This window comes from Nothobranchius furzeri, chromosome 10, assembly GCF_043380555.1.
Source record: "Nothobranchius furzeri strain GRZ-AD chromosome 10, NfurGRZ-RIMD1, whole genome shotgun sequence".
NCBI lineage: Eukaryota > Metazoa > Chordata > Actinopteri > Cyprinodontiformes > Nothobranchiidae > Nothobranchius > Nothobranchius furzeri.
Genome location: NC_091750.1, coordinates 27,954,701 through 27,974,700, shown reverse-complemented (window position 1 = coordinate 27,974,700; position 20,000 = coordinate 27,954,701). Strand labels below are relative to the sequence as shown.

Genomic DNA, 20,000 nt, shown 5'->3' with positions numbered 1-20,000 from the left:
GCCTTCCTTTTCCCCTAAACAACACAAACCCTTACGCTTTTCCACAAAGAGCATTTATGTAGTTGTGTGCTGCCTGCTGGTCTAGAGTGGAGGAACGTGGGTAGACATCAGGATAGAAAACATGGAATGAAAGTCAGATTTAGGGTGCCAGTGCTGCTTTAGGGTTGTGTCTGTCCATGGTGCTGCTCAGGCTGTTTAAATGGCTCAGTGCTGCTGACCCGTGGGTCAGAGGTCCCCTGCACTGCTTTATGATCACATGATCCAAGCACACCCGACCAGCTGCATCCAGTTTATTCAGCTTGTACATTTTGAATGTATACATATATTTTATTTCAGAGACAGTCCTCAGTGTAATATGTTAAAATGTGAATTATTTTCTTGTATTTTCACTCATCTTTTCTATTCTGTTTTTGTATGATGGCATATTGTACTGTGTGTGTTAAAGAATACGTGAATCATGGGAACCGTAACTGAAAATGGTCTCGTTGGGTAAGTGTGGGCCTGAAGATTCATCATCCGTCAGCTAATTGGTTTCATGTCAGCTTTTTAGCTCTTTGAAAAGAACCCATTTGGAGCAAATACATTCTTTTTTTTGTGTGTATGTTTTGAAACACTCTTAAAGAGACACTTCACTCTAAATTTTAATGCACTGCAATTGTTTCTGGTAGGAATGACTACCCTGTAACCCCCAAATTCCACTACCTCCGCTCCGCTCCGCTCCGCCCCCGCCTTCCGCAGCCGCTCGCTTCCGAACTCAATGTTTACTGCTACCCGCTCTACAACGGCTCCGCTCCGGTGCGGAGACCTGAGGTGCGCAAACAAGCATGCGCGGGATTTTCGAGATCTTGCGATACAGTCGGAGCAATAAACGCGGAAGTTAGATCCAAACACCCGTTGTGTGGGAGAAGCATCGGCATGAACTGTTTAATCCGCCCATCATTTGTGTTGAGAGATCAGCAGTGTTTGGATCAACAAAGTGTGACTACTTTGATAGTAGAAACTGTATTTATGGCTTACTTTTGTGTATTTAAACTTCAGCCGTCATTGATAGTTGTTAAAAGTTGTTAAACCTGTGCATATGAAACAAAAAACGCCTTTTGTTTATCGATTTATTGTGAAAAACGGAAGTTGTGCTTGCTCCTTTTCCTGTTGGGCGGTTGTGGTTTCTGTCCATTTACTGCGGAGGTGCTCCGGCGTCCGGCAAAAATAGGATCGATTCTATTTTTGCCGGACGCCGGAACAGAGGGCGGCGCCGCACTGCCGGAGCACGGCCGCAGTAGTGGAATTGCTCTGATTGACTACAACGGGACCGATTTTGCTCCGGCGTTCGTGTCGGAGCGGAGCGGAGGTAGTGGAATTTGGGGGTAAGTCATACTCTGGGGATAAAGTCTCTGTTTCAGCACGAAGAATTCAGCTGGAGCAGAAAGTGGCTTCAGACGGCAGGATTTGTAGTCTTATTTGCTTTTGTTTGGACATCTCTCCTCTGATTGGCTAACAGCAGCATGACTCTACCACTGACTCTGTTCAGCCTGCATTAAAAACGGAGTAACCCGTTGTTTAAACAAGAAGGTAAGAAGGTTTGTCAGTGCAGCTCTTCTTTAACCTTCTACCTTATTCTTTGTTAACTGTCATATTTTACACGATCAATAAGTAAAGTTTCTTTGAGCTTCCAAACAAGTTGAATGAAAACAAACTTTGTTATATCAGGAAAATCAGAGCTGCTGCAAACTAGAACAGATGCACAGCAGATGAGCAGCAAATGAAATAGTTCTTTTCAGTCCTCTGCAACACGAAGAAGTCATTAAATTAGCTTACTGGAAGAAAATTAGACAGCAACACTTGTAAATAAATATTGGTTTGTGTTAACCTGACTCTGAGTGTAGAGTTTCTTCACAGTTGCCCGTTTCAGCATCATAATCCTGCAGTGTGTGTCAGAGATGATTCCGTTGCGCTAATATCACCTCTACATGACGCTTGTGCCAGGACCAGACAACACCAGTTAAGTAGATCAATGTTGATTTCTGCGGACCAGCAGCAGCCCGGCGTGGTGGAGCTGCGGCCATTTGCAGCCGGTGTTGATGTTTGTGGTTCGGCTTTGATCATGACCTCGTCTGGGAGGTCAGGTTCTTCCAGCATCATTTAAGTAGCAAACCAGAGCTTAGAGTCAGACACGAGAAAGAGGTCCACACTTGCATGATCACTGAGGTAAATGTTGACGACACAGCAGAAAATGTCACCTTTAATGGTTCATCATTGGTTTGTCATCAGTTACGCCAAAACTTTTGTCTCTTTCAGAATAAACAATTCAGCCGTGCGTTCCTAAACTGCCGTTTCATTGTCGGCTTCCCTCTCAGCTGCAACTTGTCTCTTCATTTTCACATCTACCAGTTATATTTGAGATGAAACATCACCCCGCCGCTCAACACGTACGTCTTCCGCCTGTCTGCATCTTAGGACAGAGAGAATGTTGTCATTTAAGCCTCTAAACTGGGTTCTGCCCAGTAACAACTGGTTTGGCTCTTTTGCTCTGCAGTGTTGGCGTTATTTTCATTGTTATTTAGTTTTCATGAAATATTCTTACATCTGTTTTGTTTATCTTCTTGTGGAAATGCCACAAACCACCATAGATCATATATTCCCTAACGTCTGTCTGCAGCTCCATAATTTCACTGTGAAGCTGCCGTGTCCCAGCCTGGCAAGCCATTCTATATCTATCTATCTATCTATCTATCTATCTATCTATCTATCTATCTATCTATCTATCTATCTATCTATCTATCTATCTATCTATCTATCTATCTATCTATCTATCTATCTATCTATCTATCTATCTATCATCTATCTATCTATCTATCTATCTATCTATCTATCTATCTATCTATCTATCTATCTATCTATCTATCTATCTATCATCTATCTATCTATCTATCTATCTATCTATCTATCTATCTATCTATCTATCTATCTATCTATCTATCTATCTATCCGTCCATCCCTATCCATCCATCCATCCGTCCATCCCTATCCATCCATCCATCCATCCATCCATCCGTCCGTCCATCCCTATCCATCCCTATCCATCCATCCAACCATCCGTCCATCCATCCATCCAACCATCCGTCCATCCCTATCCATCCATCCATCCATCCATCCATCCATCCATCCATCCATCCATCCATCCATCCATCCATCCATCCATCCGTCCATCCCTATCCATCCATCCATCCATCCATCCATCCATCCATCCGTCCATCCCTATCCATCCATCCATCCATCCATCCGTCCATCCCTATCCATCCATCCATCCATCCGTCCATCCATCCATCCATCCATCCATCCATCCATCCATCCGTCCATCCCTATCCATCCATCCGTCCATCCCTATCCATCCATCCATCCATCCATCCATCCATCCATCCAACCATCCGTCCATCCCTATCCATCCATCCATCCATCCATCCATCCATCCATCCATCCATCCCTATCCATCCATCCATCCATCCATCCATCCATCCGTCCATCCCTATCCATCCATCCATCCATCCATCCATCCATCCATCATCCATCCATCCCTATCCATCCATCCATCCATCCATCCATCCAACCATCCGTCCATCCCTATCCATCCATCCATCCATCCATCCATCCGTCCATCCCTATCCATCCATCCATCCATCCATCCATCCCTATCCATCCATCCATCCGTCCATCCCTATCCATCCATCCATCCATCCATCCATCCATCCATCCATCATCCATCCATCCCTATCCATCCATCCATCCATCCATCCAACCATCCGTCCATCCCTATCCATCCATCCATCCATCCATCCATCCATCCATCCATCCGTCCATCCCTATCCATCCATCCATCCATCCATCCATCCCTATCCATCCATCCATCCGTCCATCCCTATCCATCCATCCATCCATCCATCCATCCATCCATCCATCCATCCATCCATCCATCCATCCATCCATCCATCCATCCATCCATCCATCCATCCATCCATCCATCCATCCATCCATCCATCCATCCATCCATCCATCCATCCATCCATCCAGCCTCCCTCCCTCCCTCTGAACCCGCTTGTCTCCCTCCCCCCCCTCCCTCTGAACCAACTTGTTCACGTAGGGTCGCGGGGGGGCTGGTGCCGATCTCCAGCAGCCAATGGGCAATCAGGCGGGGTACACCCTGGACAGAGAGCCAGTCCATCGCAGGCCATTCTATATATGTGAATATATAGTCTGGCCATGACGCATAGATGGATCTCAGTGGTAGAGCGGGATCAAAGGTTGTCGTTCAAACTGTCTCCACATTCTATTGGACAATAAACAACATGACGTACTCACAGCTACGGATGTCAGTCAACAAGGAGGTTTTACTGCCACAGCCATACGCTGGTGAAGACTTGATACTTTTGCTAAATATACTCAAGTACCTCCATCTGTTCTTGACCCAAAGAAAAACTCAAGTCTAAATAGTCCAAAGTTGATGCCAAAGCCATTTCAGATGAGTCACCACCATTTTTGTTTCGCTCTGTCACAGTAACATCCCGCCCACCAAACCGATAAAGTGCTGTGATTGGCCCTCCAAACCGGCAGAGCACTGTTTATTACTGTTATTGTTTTTACGTAACACACTAAATATCAGATTCATGTGCTGGTCAGAAAATTTAAATATCATGACAAAAGTTGATTTATTTCAGTTATTCCATTCAAAAAGTGAAACTTGTACATTAGATTCATTCGCTATACACAGACTGATTAATTTCAAATGTTTCTTTAATTTTGATGTTTATAACTGAAAACTATTGAAAATCCCAAACTCAGTATCTCCTAATCCCTTCGTCTGAAGCTACTTTCTCCACGTGCTAACTTTTGAATTAACTGCAACTTTGATGGTCATAAACTTTCAACTTGTTCTTTTACTGAAGCCATAAAATGTTGTACATTCTCAGGATTTGTTCTCTGCAGGTAAGGCTGTTGGCTCTGCCTAGAGCCCAGATGACAGCGTGGTTTTCCCCATTGCACTCATGAGCCAGAACAGCATGGCCATCTGTTAGACTTAGCCTCCAACTGCGGCCTTGCTTTTTTCACAGAAATGTGCTTGATCACTCACAAGAGTTAGCTAGCTTATTAATTCCCTTGAAAGTGGACTTACTGGAAATTTTCTTTGAATACAACCAAGAACAGAGTGGGTTACGGTTAATGTGAATGAACTTCTTGTTCTTCGACAGGATAATTTAATTCTTTCAATAGAAAAAAAATACGTTTAGTTGAATTAGAAGAGCCTTATTTATCATTTTGTGATGAATTTGTGGTCAAACTTAAATCAGTCATAGATGTGATGGATTTAGACACAAAACCTGTTGTGACTGATCTCTGTTCTGAGAGTGAAGGACCGTTTTGGCTGCAGCATGTGAGTGATGTCCATAATCATTAGTTTCTCTGTTACACGTGTTTGAACTCTGAGTACTTGGAAGGTTTCTCTCCTTGTTTGGATTCAACACATCACAAGCCTGCTGGAAGAGTCGGGTTTTCTGAAAACTTTCAGCTCAATGATTTTTGAAAAGTGCTGTAGTCAGATTACATGTTACTCTTGATGTCTTTTTGATGTCGTATAGCTCCATTCTCTCATAAATCTAGGGCTGCAACTAACGATTATTTTCATAATCGATTAATCTGTCAATTATTTTTTTCGATTAATCGATTAATCGGTTTGTTATTGTTTAGCTATTTAACCTATACAAGTGATGAATACATTTCAGTTAAGAAAAAGAAAAACATAAGAGAATTGTGCAGTTGACTGCAATCTATTTTATTGCACATGACCACAGTCAGCAGTGTAAAATGAGCTAAACAGTGCAAAATATCAGTCCAGAATAATTTTTTGGCATCAAAATATAAGAGGTAAATTCCATAAAAAATAATGTAGAATCTAGAATAGAGTTTGTAAGTGGTATGCATTGCTGGGGGGTGAGTGTCTTGTTCCCCATGTAGTTGTCCATCGTTGCTTGTTTTTTTCTGCATAAGAAACAAATAAACTGAATTAAGTACACATATAAAATAAAGCAGCACACACACTACAACACTAAATCAATATTACATTATTTGAATTAATTAACAATATACAGTGATAATTTATTTTGACAAAAATGTGTTGTGAGGCGTTTTACAGCGTTAGACAGTAAAACAGCCTTTTAATAGTTAAAAAAAGGACTTTCTGAATTTCTCCTGTATTTAAAAATTGAAAGCGTACAACTATGCCGCGTTATATTCACCTGGACACAGCTCGTCTGTATATTTTTCTCCGCGGAGTTGTCCTTTTTTGAATGAGGAACACAGTTATGGGTTTGTGCCGTTTTTCTCTTAACGAGAACATTCTTATAAACAGACGTGCTAAATTTGGCAAGCGCCACAACACGGAGGAGATTCACGATTGCATCTAGTCAATCAGAAGTAGAACACCGTAAACTGACGCGGCAAAAAAAAAAAAAACATGTTTAACATCCACTATAACGAACTCAGCTAACACTAAGTCCCAAATGTGATCTGCGTTAGCTTGTTTATTTTCTGTTACTTACCGGACTTTCCTCTGCTGCATCAGCCCCCATGTTTTCATCTCAAATGTTCACTTAGGGACGTCGTGCTTCCGTCGTGCCATGGTTTTTGCATATTTTGTAGGTCACCGGTCTTTTCAAGGCATCTAGTGAAGTGCTCCCATACTCGTGAGGTTTTTGTCCGGTGTTTCTCTTGTTTTGTCGCTTCTATTTTTCTTCCGTATTTGTTGTTGATCCGCCATCTCTCACAGCAAGATGCGCGTCAGTAACGTGATACGTCATGAAAACCGAGGGCACTTATTGGCTAATTTCTTCTTCTACGGCCCCACTGGTAGATCAGTGGCTTATTACTGCCACACACTGGCGGCAAATTTAACAGATTGTAACCGATGTCAGATTGTGGCAAAAAATAGACTTTATGCGGTAAAATATGATTATTAAACAACTAATCGATGACTAAAAAAGTTGTTAACTATTTTAATAATCGATTATAATCGATTAAATCGATTAGTTGTTTCAGCTCTACATAAATCCCCCCTTGGATGTTAAATATTCTGTAGCTCTACAGCAAGGTTAACGGGTCCAACTTAATCAAAGAAGACTTTATTTCACAGTGCTGCTTGAACAGGATGTGGTTTTGCTCCTTTGCCTTATTGTGATATGAGTTCACTTTTGAGCATCTTTTTGCACTCAGAATGAGCTTTCAACCTTCCTGAAGTGTTGCTGATAAAGGTTTTAAACGATTAGTAGATGTAATCATGAAGGAAATCAGTTGTGTACAGAATCCAGATAACCCAGTAGGCAAGCCATGGATATAGCTGTATTCCCAGTATATCTGGAACGTGAGTGGTGCTTCAGCATTCTTCTTCATTGCAGCATGGGCTAGCATCATTCTTTGGTTAGCATTACCACAACCAACATTTATATACTGCTGACGTGGACATTTTGGTACATTGGACTCGCCACGCTGCCTTAGTTCAACAAAAACAAGGTCAATGTGGTTTTGAAATCTATGAACTAAGGCCTAGTCCACACGTAGCTGTTTTTTTTTTAAATGAATATCCGCCCCTCCAAAAACTTGCATCCACACCACCGCGTTTAAAAAAAAAACTCTGTCCACACGTACCTGGATAAATACGTTGTTAAGGACATGCCAGACCTGTAGGCGGCAGTACTTCCCCGTTCTTAACCTCGTCCTTCGTCTGTGGTCTTCCGGAAGGAGCAGTAATTCCGCTTGCAAAAACAAACAAGCAGAAAGCGCTTGGACAATTGATGGATCGGGTAGTGACAGAGCGCAGCTCTGAGGGCTTCCATGCTGTCGGCTAGTGTAAACACAGGTCGCACACGTGATGTCAGCATTTTTTGTCGCGGAAAGTGACGTCGCGGACCTTAAAACTCCGGTTTTTTCTGTCCACACGCAGACACCCAAAACGGAGAAAACGCAGATCTTCACTTTGGCCGGAGTTTTTAAAAAGATCAATTTTCGGTTGAAAAACTCCGTTTTCGTGTGGATGACAGGCCAAAACGTAGAAAAATACCTACGTTTTGGCAGATCCCCGTCTACGTGTGGACAGGGCCTAAATCTAGGACCCCAAACTATGTTTGCATGAGCTGCTTTCAATTTTGAGATGATAGTTCCCATGTCTATATCGAGTCCGTCGGTCCAGACCACGTCTGTAGGATGTCAACACTAGGTCTTTCCACAGTCAAAGCAACACACTTTGGTCACACTAGTAATTAGGCCGTTCAGGCAGCTTTCTACAGCAAATAAGTCCTACGAATGTCGCTCTCAGATGATGAGAGCGAACGCGTCTGGAAAAGACCTCAGGTCTGCCCCTGCCACGTCTTTTGGAATTGTAGGGTGACCAAGGAAGGTCCCGCCTTTCTCGCCTCTGACTGGCTAGATGGGCTCTACTACGATTGGCTATTTCATTTAGCAGCAAACCGTCTTCCCTTGCTAAGTGCAGACTGTCCTCTTGCCACCAACAGAACAGCTGTTTTGGTTTTTTATTTTTTTATTTTTTAGAAAATAAGAACTTGGCGCCATTCTGTTCTGTTTAGCAAAATTTTTTTTGTTTCATTGATTGAAAAATGTAAGAAGTGAACTTATAAATCTTGTTGCATTTATCACACTGTGGGACTTACTTTATGTCCATGGCTCTAAAGCATTGAGGTGATCTTATTACAGCAGAGTACATAGGATAAACGTGGGTATTAAATATAATAAAACTGCCCTATTGTACCCAGCTGTGTGCAGCAGGTCTGCTTCTCTTAATGATAACTGCTGAAAAATAGGTCTAAATCATAATCAGCTTTGAATTAATTTCAATTAAATATACAGATTTAAACACATGAAAGATGTGTCCTCACTTTCGTGTGTGTGTGTGTGTGTGTGTGTGTGTGTGACTAAGTATATTGAACTGGCAGCTATGTCATCAGCAAACAACAGATTAGATGAACATTTGAGGGCATGCCCATTATTTTAACGTGGATTTTGACAAGCTAATGTTAGCTTTCTCACAAAGACATATTTACCTCTGCTCAGGTATCCACATCAGTTGCTTTGCTCGCTTAGCTTTCAGCCAAGCGAAGGCCGCTGTTGTCTGCCGCCCCCGCAAATTTTCAGCCAATCGTAGTAGAGCCCAACTAGCCAATCAGAGGCGAGAAAGGCGGGACCTTCCTTGGTCGCCCCTGCCTCGCTGCAGGAGCAAAGTGCTCATTAAAAGCCCCGTCAAACACAAAGATTGTGTTCATGCATGAAAAATATGAGCATTGATGTTTGGTAGCAGACAAGATATGAAATCTAGCCTCTGGTTACTAAGTCGGCTGCCTTGGATGTATGTGAACTTGTGTGTGATGCTAAAACTACGTTTGCTGCATAAAAATCTTATTCCAGTCTAATTTGTCTGATCATTTCTGTTTAAAACTGGAGAATCTGTTTTTGTTTGAGATGTCGTTCAAACTGACGGTTTTTTGGAGGAGATTAATCAAAAAATAGCAGGAAGTCTTGTTAACCTTGAGTTACTGTAAGTTGGCTTTTTATTGATGTGTATGTTATGGATGTGTGATACTTTGACATTTCCTTTATGTTCAGGTAAATAAGGAAAACAGATTTCACTCCACCCTACACACTGGACTGCTGGGAGCCATGGTCGCCGTGGTCAGTTTTAAGATCAGTCATTTATCCAGCGGTTCCGTATTGACCATTCCCTCCATCACTCCATCCTAACCCACAGGTCTCTCTGCGTGTGTGTGTGTCTCCCTCAGCGTGTAGCGGCAATAACAAGGCCCCGGAGGGTATCGGTGAATTGACAGAATAATCATTTTAACCCAGTGAATCCAGGCGGCACTCGGGGCAGAAATGCACATCGACTTTCTGTTTCAACTCCGAGCTTTTGCTGCTCAGGTCTTTCTTCTGTCGGCCAGTAGGATGTGTGGGAATGTGATGTCATAATGTTCCTAACATATGTAATTCAACTTCTCTGATGCGTCTGTGGGATGATGTGAAGCCAAGATGCCAGGGAGGCATTTTTTACAACTGGAGTCTGACCTGGGTTTGTGCTCTTCAGGGCTGCAGGATGTTCACCTCCGTGAAGGCCTTTGAGGGGCAGCAGTACTCCACCCTAAAGAGGCAGTGCTTGCAGAGTGGCCTCCTCTTTGAGGACCCTCGTTTCCCCACCACCGACGACGCGCTCTTTCACCAGGGCAACAGGATCGGACGTGTCGTCTGGAAAAGACCTCGGGTAGGTTTAGACTTATCACTAACTGATTATGTTTATGTGTTTACCAGACGCTTTTGTCCAAAGCGACTTACACGTGATAATCGGCATGTTGCCCTTGAGGCTAACAACAACAACAACAACTTGACATCAGTCATGGAGAGGAGGGAACAAGGAGTGGACGGTAGAGGGGGGGGACGGGTGCAGGGAGGGTGCTAGTTTAGAAGATGCTCTCTGAAGAGCAGGGTCTTCAGGAGTTTCTTGAAAATTGAAAAGGAAGCTGCAGTTCTGGTAGTGCTTGGAAGGTCATTCCACATTTGTGGAACGATGCATGAGAAGAGTCTGGATTGTCCTGAGCGTGGAGTAGGCACTGCTAGCCGACGATCCTGTGATGACCGAAGTGGCCGGGCCGAGACGTAAGCCTTTGCAAGAGGATTCAGGTAGATGGGAGCCGTACCGTCTCGGACTTTGTATGCTAGTGTTAGCAATTTGAATTTGATGTGTGCAGCTAGCGGTAGCCAGTGGAGCTCAATGAACAGAGGGGTGACGTGTGCTCTTTTTGGCTGATTGAAGACCAGACGCGCCGCTGAGTTCTGGACCATTTGAAGAGGTCTCACAGTCCAGGCCGGAAGACCAGTTAGAAAGGCATTGCAGTAATCGAGGCGGGAGATGACAGTAGATTGCACCAGGAGCTGGGCGGCATGTTGTGTTAGGTATGGTCTGATCTTTCGTATGTTATACAGCGCAAAGCGGCATGAACGGGCAACAGAGGCAACATGATCTTTAAAGGTCAGGTGTTCATCAATCACAACACCCAGATTTCGAACTGCCTTTGAAGGAGCCAGAGATAGGAAGTCATTTTGGATTGTGTGTACTGAAACTCAATTTTGTTTCTCTGTATGTCTTGCACATGTGGTAGAAATGACAATAAAATGACTTTGACTTAGTTGGAATGCTGCCCCCCGCGACCCGGACCCGGATAAGGTGTATCTCAAAAAATTAGACGCAAGACCCAACACTCTGGATGAGCTTAAGTCCGCTATCGCAGCATCCTGGGCCTCCATAACACCTCAGCAGTGCCACAGACTGATTGCCTCCATGCCACGCCGCACTGAAGCAGTCATTTCTGCAAAAGGATTCCCGACCAAGTATTGAGTGCATAACTGAACATCTCTGTTATGCACTCAAAACTCTGTTTTATTTGGTGTGAGCAAGGGCGCAATAGCCAGGTTGCAAATGGTGCCGGATGCTGCTGCCAGATTTCTAGAGGGCAGGCGCAAGTATGACCACATTACTCCTGTCCTGGCTGCGCTTCATTGGCTGCCCATTGATGTAAGGATTTGTTTTAAGATACTTTTGCTGGTTTTTAAAACGTTAAGTGGTTTTGCCCTTCATTACTTGGTGTCATTGCTTCAACCGCGCACCCCTGCACAGTCACTCCGCTCGGAGAACCTCACGCTCCTCTCGGTCCCAACATCGCACCTAAAGATGCGTGGTGATAGGGCCTTTGCTGTGGCAGGTCCTAAGCTTTGCAACGAGCTTCCTCTCAGCATAAGGGCCTCCACCTCTGTGGCGGTTTTTAAGGCAAGGCTAAAAACCTACTTTTATGATTTGTCTTTTAATCTTTCTAACTAGTTTTTATTGTTTTACTTAAATTGATCCGTGTATTCACCGTGTTTTTAATCTGTATCCAATGTTTTTATTTTCTGGACCTAATGTTTGATGTTTTTATTTGGTCTGTGTAGCGCCTTGGTGGCATGCTTTTGCCTGTAAGGCGCGATTTATAAATAAAATTGAAATTGAAGCTGAACATAATTATTTGAAGTTTGACTTTTTTTTGTATTAAAAACACTTTTATTGGTCGGAGGAAATATGCTAATTTTTTGAGATAGGAATTTTGGGTTTTCATGAGCTGTACGCCAAAATCATCAGTATTAGAAACAATAAAAGGCTTGAACTACTTCAGCTGTGTGTAATGAATCTAATATATATGAAAGTCTAATGTTTATCAGTACATTACAGACAATAATGAACTTAATCACAATATGCTAATTTTTTTGAGAAGGACCTGAATAAACACTTGTGTGTAAAGTAAATATGGACCCTTTTATTCACCTGTTCACCTCAGATGCTGTAGCAGTGTGTAAAGTTCTACCTGTATGCATAAGAAGAGCAGAAATAAGTGGAATTAACAAGATTACTCCCTCTATGTACTTATAAATTTAAAAAATAATCTAAATGGAAAATGAAGGTGATTTGGGATTCATTATGGATATTTGTCTGCTGTAAATTCTATACAGCACAATTTAATCCTCAGATTTTGTGATTATAAAGTGATTTATTACTTGTGTCCGTGCTCACCTGCCTTAGCATCTTTCAAGCAGAGTCTACATCTTTTTTCCCCTGATTTGCAAAGCTTCAGCACAGACTTCAGATATAAAACACAACATGCCCTATAGGTTATAAATTGTAAGTCGCTTTGGATAAAAGTGTCTGCTAAATGAATAAACATAAACATAAACAAAACAAAAGTCTGATGCTGATGCAGGACACTTGGCTTTTATTCATGTGATCATTCCATTAAACTCATCTGTTTTGGGTCAGAAGGTGATGCGTGGGTCATCTGTGTTACCCGGAAAAACAGAGGAGTATTTGTACCTTTAATGGAATAAAAATGAGTCAGCTATCGATGCCTATGCTCCCTGCAGGATTTGAGATTAACAACCCTACAGTATGACTAGTCATTTATAATTCCTCACTAACATCGTGGAGCAGCAATCAGCAATCGCTCCACTGCGCTCTCCTCTCGTCTCTTCTTATGAACAGTGGAGTGTGTGGGCCGGGGATGATTTCAGATGCAGGGCCTCAGGATTTACTGAGCCGAGTCCCCTGCCGCTGTTGAACCCCCCCCCCCCCATCACACGCACACACACACACACACACACACACACACACATACACACACAGCAGGCTGTGGTTCTGGATGGTGTAACCTCCTTCTGCCTGCATGCCGCTGCAGTGACAGCCAGCGTGCTTCGCCATGGAAACTGGGTCACACAGATTACATGTTTCGGGCCACGCTGATGCCAGTCATGCAGATGTAAAGCTGGAAGAGGAGAAAGCGAGCAGGAGGTGCATCCCTTTCAGTTTTCACCAGGACATGATTTGTGTTGTCACTTCTGTGTCAGGAGGTTGGGAACCCTGAAGAGACACCATCAGGCCATCTATGTTTGGATTTGCAGATACTCATGCATAGTGAGGCCATAGTTGATGTCTTTGCCTTCATTTTGAATTCATTAAGCTATATTTTGATTTGAGAAACATCGATTAGTCTGATGCAACTCCTGTGTATCCCCTTCCACACTTGGTGCTTTATTTCTTATTGCTGTTTGCAGACTTGGAAAAATATGACATTTGAGAGTGAAGTTTCATGTGGTTAGTGTTGAGGGTCTGACCTCATGAGGAAATTACTATGCAGTGATTTTCTCCAAAATGACTGTGCTTAAATTGCTCTGAAAAGCAAATAATCACATCAGCGCCAAGAAACTTCATTTCCCATGATGCTTTGCACACGGAAGCATTGTGATGACGTCACCGCCTAATACCAGAAACACGTTCTGCGCATGTGCGGGAGGCCGTGGAGCTTTTCCCGCGAACTAAGACCATAAATCTTCAGCAGAGACAAAGAAACCTCGTTCTTTTGCCCAGGATACCTGGCGGTAAGGACACGCTTGTCGAACGCTCCGACAACTTGAGCACGCGGAAGCTCTAAGTGCCCAAGTTGAGCCACGCAACCGCTGGAAACCACTCCAACTCCCATCGGGACCTGACTGGGAACGAGCGGAGCTCCATCCAGCTCTCAGAGACGCTGTAAGTTGTCAAACTCAGCCCAAAAGAAACTTCGTTCTCTTTGTGTCCAGCCCGTGGAGAAACACTCGTGGAGCCAAACAACGGAGAAAGCATCAAACCGACGGATGACGCTGAAAACTGCGGAGAAACACGGAGAACCGTCGAATCAAAACAGCGGGGACGCCTCGCTCTTCTGGTGATCAGAAAACTCATTTTTCTCTCTCCTTTTCTCCTCCCGTTTCCTCTATAGTCCAGAATAAGCAATAAAACCGCGCTATTGCTTAAAAAGTAGCTTCGTGTTTTCCTCTTTCGCTCCCAAAACACGTCCGCCGGGTCATTTTGAAAGAATAAACTGCTTATTGATCATCGTTAATATCTTTAGTCGTCAGCTCTGGCCAGGCTGCCGACTCCTTTTAGATTAAATAATTTACAAGTGACCTTTTGTTGTTTGTTAACTTTTGAAGTGTTTGAGTTAAGTTTTACTGTGATTCTAAGCCACTAAGTGTTCGGGAAAGTAGAAAACTTTACACATCCAGGTCTCCTGTTGAATGCGAGGGGAGGGGAAGAGCCCCACACACACTCACAGCTCCCTCCCCCCACCTACTCTGGGGAAACAAAGACCCACACTCACTCACACACACCACACAAACACCTTGAACATTATTTTGAATATACATCCTTTTATTATATCACATGGTTATTATTCATTTATGCCACTGTTTATTCATTTGACAAATTGTTAATTAAACGTTATAAAATTCAGATTTTCGTCTCCAGTAGCTTTGTTGTGTCGAAGAGAAGTCTCTGCTCCGAGGATTCTATGAACTTCAAGAAAGACTGATAAGAGTTTTGGATTCAATTTTTCCCCGGTTAAAGGGGAATGGTGCCCCGTATATCTAAGAATATCTTAATTAATTAATAAATCAGTAAATATTCCCATATTTACAGAATTTATTGAAGAATCCAAAAGTAAGTTAAAGCTTACGAATTGTTCGCTCCTAATAACCCCTACATTAGAATAATATCTCAGTTATGTGTTCTGGTTTTTGAAAATGGTGTTAATCTGACTAAAAAGATCTTTTACATGTTTACACATACCGATGCTGTTACAAGCTAGTGGTTTTCCTAAAGAACTAATGCACCACAGAGGTAGATGCAATACACAAGCAGCTAAATGGTTCCCAGTTTAGTTCCGGCCCCAGTGGCAGATATATGGGGCCGATATACCTTTTTAGGAAAGCCAATTTAAGGCACATCCTCGGGCACTCTGGTGCTGCTGTAGAATCTTTGGTGACACTTTAGTTTAGGGAACACAAGTTAATCATTAATTAGCTGCCAATTAGTATGCATATTAATGAACTATTAAGTCTGAACTAGTCATTATTAAACACTTATTACTAATGCCGTAATTCTAACATTAACAGGTCATAAATTAAGAGTTTTATCAAAATAAGCTGTTCATAATGGTTTGTTAACTGAAAGTAAACGGTTTGTTGCTGATTAATGGACATACTAATAAATTAGCTCAGATCAATATGTGGCTTTTAACAAAGTAATTCAAGGGGAACATATTCTTGCCTTAAGTGGTTAATTAATACTACTGCACTACTACTAACAGTTGATGTTAGTAGGGTGCAGACACTTTTCTTCTCCTCTCCTCCATATCTTATCCTCAAGGCCTTTGTCTGTCTGTGTGTGCTGGGTGCACGGCTGCTTCTGCATTTTTCTGGAAACTGAAAATCACTAAAATGGATCTCGTCAGCTGGTCTCTCTACGCGATTGATAACATTTTTTTAACAATGAGAACGGGAGAAGGGGCTCCCGGATGTCCCTCCGGGACAGACCAGCTGTCTGTGGAGGACTCTGAAGATATGTGGATATTCGTGGTGTTGGTGTCGGGTTTCCTGCTGATCGGCTTTGGAGGCTACCTGGCTTACCGGAAAATTAACGAGCTGTCGAGGAATATTGGCCTGATCCAGGTCAGATCAGAGATGGTTTGCACCGCACTGTGAAATCACAGACTCACATAATTGTCGAGGTGAATCGTAAGTTTGGTACTTTGGCCGAGATTTATTATTGGCACAAAGATGGATGTCATCAAGGAGAGAGTGGACGAATCAGCATGGATTGTGATAGTTTAATGTCCATTATTGGGATTTTGAAAGGTTGGGGACCAAGTAACTGTTAGACGGAGAGGAAATTATCTCTGTCTGGCCCCAAAACAATTTCTAGTCGGAATCTGGCATCCTTGAGCCTGAAAGGCTTCAACGAAAACTCCCCCCCAGAAGATATGTGGAATGTGCCGTCGCTATAACAACTCAACTCTGTCTCCTTTCCCAGCCTGGGCGGGACTGCGGGAAGGCCGCTGAAACGTTCCAGGGTCACTGCAACCCTCCAACCCTCAATGCACCTCCCCCTATCTACACTGAGGTGACATGCACTGCTTGTAGTGGCTGCAGGAACTGAAGTGGGGATAGTCCAAACTCACCGCCCCCACCTAGTGGACACTTATGTTGTCTTGTCTGAAGTCTGTTGCATATATGTTTGAGGTGTTTTTTTGCAGGGCAAAGGTGCCCTCCCGGTGGAGGGTAACTTTGAAGTGCCTTTTTTTCCCTCCACCTGAACCAATCCTCATGTAACCGTCTTATCTCTATTAAGGTAGCACAACTCGGGGTTGCGAATGACCACAGTCACCAATTCTTGTCATGTGTCTTTGTATGTATGTCTGATCTCTGAATTGTGTGTCCTGAAACTCTAATTTCCCTCTGGGATTAATAAAGTATCTTTGATTTGATTTGATTAACAAAATCTGACTTTAGAATGGGAACATATTCTTGCTTATAAGTGGTTAATTGATTGTTGTTTAGGCTCTATTAACATGTGGAGTTTGCCATTTATTTACATCACATATGTCAGAGTCAAGGCCCGCGGGCCAGATGCGACCCGCGGAGCATTTTTATGTGGCCCGCGAGAAAAATATCAAAAATATATTAAAACTGACCCGCTGGCTGATTTTACCGCAAAGACTTCGACTCCCATGATGCTTTGCGGCGTCAGCGCGGAGCCGACAAAGCCCCCTCCTTTGTGTTTTTTCCAGCGCCTGCTGCCGGTGTCTGCAGCTCCGCTGTCTCGGACAAACTAAACACTCCTCTCACTCAGCGCCGAGTTCACTCAGCTATTTTGGGACGTTGAAGCCCAGAAACGGAGATTCTAGCCGCTCAGTAATGTGTTCACGACTGAAATAGAAAGTTTTCCAACTAACGTCCAGACAGAGCTGATATAACTCCAGCGAGCAGCGACACGCTCAAACACGCACGACTCTGTGGTTGTCATTGTGTTTCCTCCCCGACACACAACAACGTGGTCAAGCTGCTCAGACATGTTCATCAGCACAAACCTATGTGAGCACCTGTTGTCATCTAATGTTGTCATTATTATGATGAAGATGAACAAAACAACAGGAGTCTCCTCCTCAGCTCAGGTCAACCCCATGATGCAGGTATCTGGCTGGAACAGGTGAGCATCACAGTAAACCAGTGGAGCAAACTGAGCTTTAAATATGTTGGTTTTATGCTCTTTTTCTGCTCCAAAACATGAAAGTTAACAGGTGAGATGTTGCATTTTCATTTAAGATAAAATGATATTTTTATTTTGTTGTTGGCCCGTGAGAAAAGATTTAACCTACAGTAAACAGGAAGTGGAAAGGCTGCAGATAGATGAATAGAATAGAAAATCCCTTTATTGTTCCTCAGTGGGGAAAGCTAGACGTCACAGCAGCGATGACACTTATTAAAGGGGAATAAAAGGAGAATAAAAAATAAGAAAAATGAATAATCAAGAAAACAAATCATGAATAGATTTTAAAATGCTGATTGTACCACAAGTAATGAACACCACTGATGTGTTTTATTTAAAACTGACTTGTTCGTGTGTCATTTGGTTATTCCACATTCAGTGTTAATGCAGAAATAAGTTTGTTTCCAAATTTAAAGGTTCAAAATTGCATACATGTTGATAAAGAAAATGTGCAAATTTGCCGTCACTTTTTCAAAAATATGAAGTTTGGCCCTCGACTTCGTCCCAGAGTTTCATTTCGGCCCCTTGTGAGTTTGACTTTGACACCCCTGCTTTACATAATACCAGAACATAATATTTTTGGTTATTAATGCAGAATAACTACTCCCCTTGAATTACTTCTTTAAAAGCCACATATTGATTTGAGCTACTAAGTATGTGCGTTAATCAGCAACAAACCATTATGAATGGCTTATTTTGATAAAACTCTTAATTTATGGCCTGTTAATATTAGAATTACAGCATTGGTAATAAGCACTTAATAATAGCTTAATAATGACTAGTTCAGACTTAGTAGTCCACTAATTTGCATATTAATTGGCAGCTAATTCATGGTTAATTTGTGTTCCCCAAACTAAAGTGTTACCTTTAATTTATATATTATATATATTTATATTCCTGAATAACATCTGCATAATAAATGCTCCAAAAATTATTTTCGAGTTAAATTTCGTTTCATTTACCAGTTTTGAATATTTAATACTTTGTTGGTAAAATGATTTGTTTCCTTTATTAAATGCCTGATTTTAATACTGACCAGTGCACAAAATTAAGATTTAACAGTTGGTTACGTTCAGTGTCCACAAACGGATTTGGCTTCAAAAGTTTGCGCATCAACTGTTAGTATTAATGGCATGAAACAAAAAGTCTGCATATCAGCCATCAGTGAACCATGACCTCTCGGTATCAGCCGCACAAAAACCCATACTGGTCAACCTCAAATGCAAACCACAAGTGAGTTTTTATTTTGCTTTCATTAAATATATTTTTAATGATCAGTTGTTCTGGCAAGCTTCATTATGAAAATATACAATTAAAAAGGTCCAGCCCCCTTTCATTAGGCCCCACCCATAAGCCCCAGAATTCAGGAGGATGACGGACACAACAGATACCACAAAAACATAACATCTTATCTGTTTGACCCATTGATGGCACCTCTCCTGCCATCATTCCAAACCGAGCACAACTAACAGCTAGCAGGCTGAACATGAAAATAGTCTCCTACACCTATCTCCTGCTTTAGCTTCTGATAGAAAACAGACGGTGAAACTCTAGGATTAGAAAAGCCCGACAGATCTACGTCACACTGTCACCTAACATTCACGGACTCACCCGTCTTGACTCACGACGGGGAAGGCTGTTGTTGGTTTAGCGTCCAGGAAACCGCAGAGAACGTCTCGGCTAGTAGAGGCTAACGTTAGCATTAGCAACTCCACCACACAGAGGAACTTGAGTTTTTTGTGGAAATAAAACATTGATGTTGAAGTTGCTCTGGACTTTAGGAAGCACACAGCCCCACTCCCCCCATGACCCGTTCTGATACTGTCATCACGATGGTGGACTCATGTCGCTTCCTGGGCACCACCATCACCCAGGACCTCAAGTGGGAGCCCACCAACACCTCCTCCATAAAAAAGGCCCAGCAGAGGATGTACTTCCTGAGGCAGCTGAAGAAATTCAACCTACCAGTACAGTCGATGAGGCAGTTCTACACCGCAGTCATCGAGTCCATCCTCACCTCCTCCATCACCGTGTGGTACGCTGGAGCTACCACCAGGGACATGAAGAGACTGCAGTTGTGTGTGTTTTTAGAAGGAAGCACAACACCTGTCCCTTCCTGTCCAGCTCAGCTGTCTGACCGGGGAGGGGGTTGATGTTTGCTCAGCGCTGCATGGCCCACGGGCCGCCTATTGAGGACCACTGCTGTAGACCCGTAAAATGACATTATCAACCTGGAACTTGGAATAATGTGTCTCTTTAACTTACCAGTACCAATGCAGTAAAACCATAAACA

The 20,000-nt window shown here is 42.8% G+C and overlaps 1 protein-coding gene and 1 long non-coding RNA gene across 4 annotated transcripts in view; one reads left to right on the top strand and one right to left on the bottom strand.

Moving 5' to 3' along the window:
- The window catches only part of capn5b (calpain 5b), a 67,966-nt gene that overhangs the window by 3,324 nt on the left and 44,642 nt on the right, over positions 1 to 20,000 (top strand). For all 3 annotated transcript variants that reach the window (XR_008559129.2, XM_054731027.2, XM_015962006.3), the window contains exon 2: positions 10,133 to 10,306. Coding sequence is in view for 2 of the 3 variants with exons in the window: in XM_054731027.2 (XP_054587002.2) it covers positions 10,142 to 10,306 (165 nt within the window). In the remaining variant the exon portion in view is untranslated. The remainder of the gene's footprint in view (positions 1 to 10,132; positions 10,307 to 20,000) is intronic.
- Positions 5,798 to 7,643, bottom strand: LOC139072168 (uncharacterized). The gene is made up of 2 exons (XR_011521760.1): positions 6,588 to 7,643; positions 5,798 to 6,027 (listed from the first exon to the last, which is right to left on the bottom strand). It is a non-coding gene; the product is annotated as an uncharacterized lncRNA (long non-coding RNA).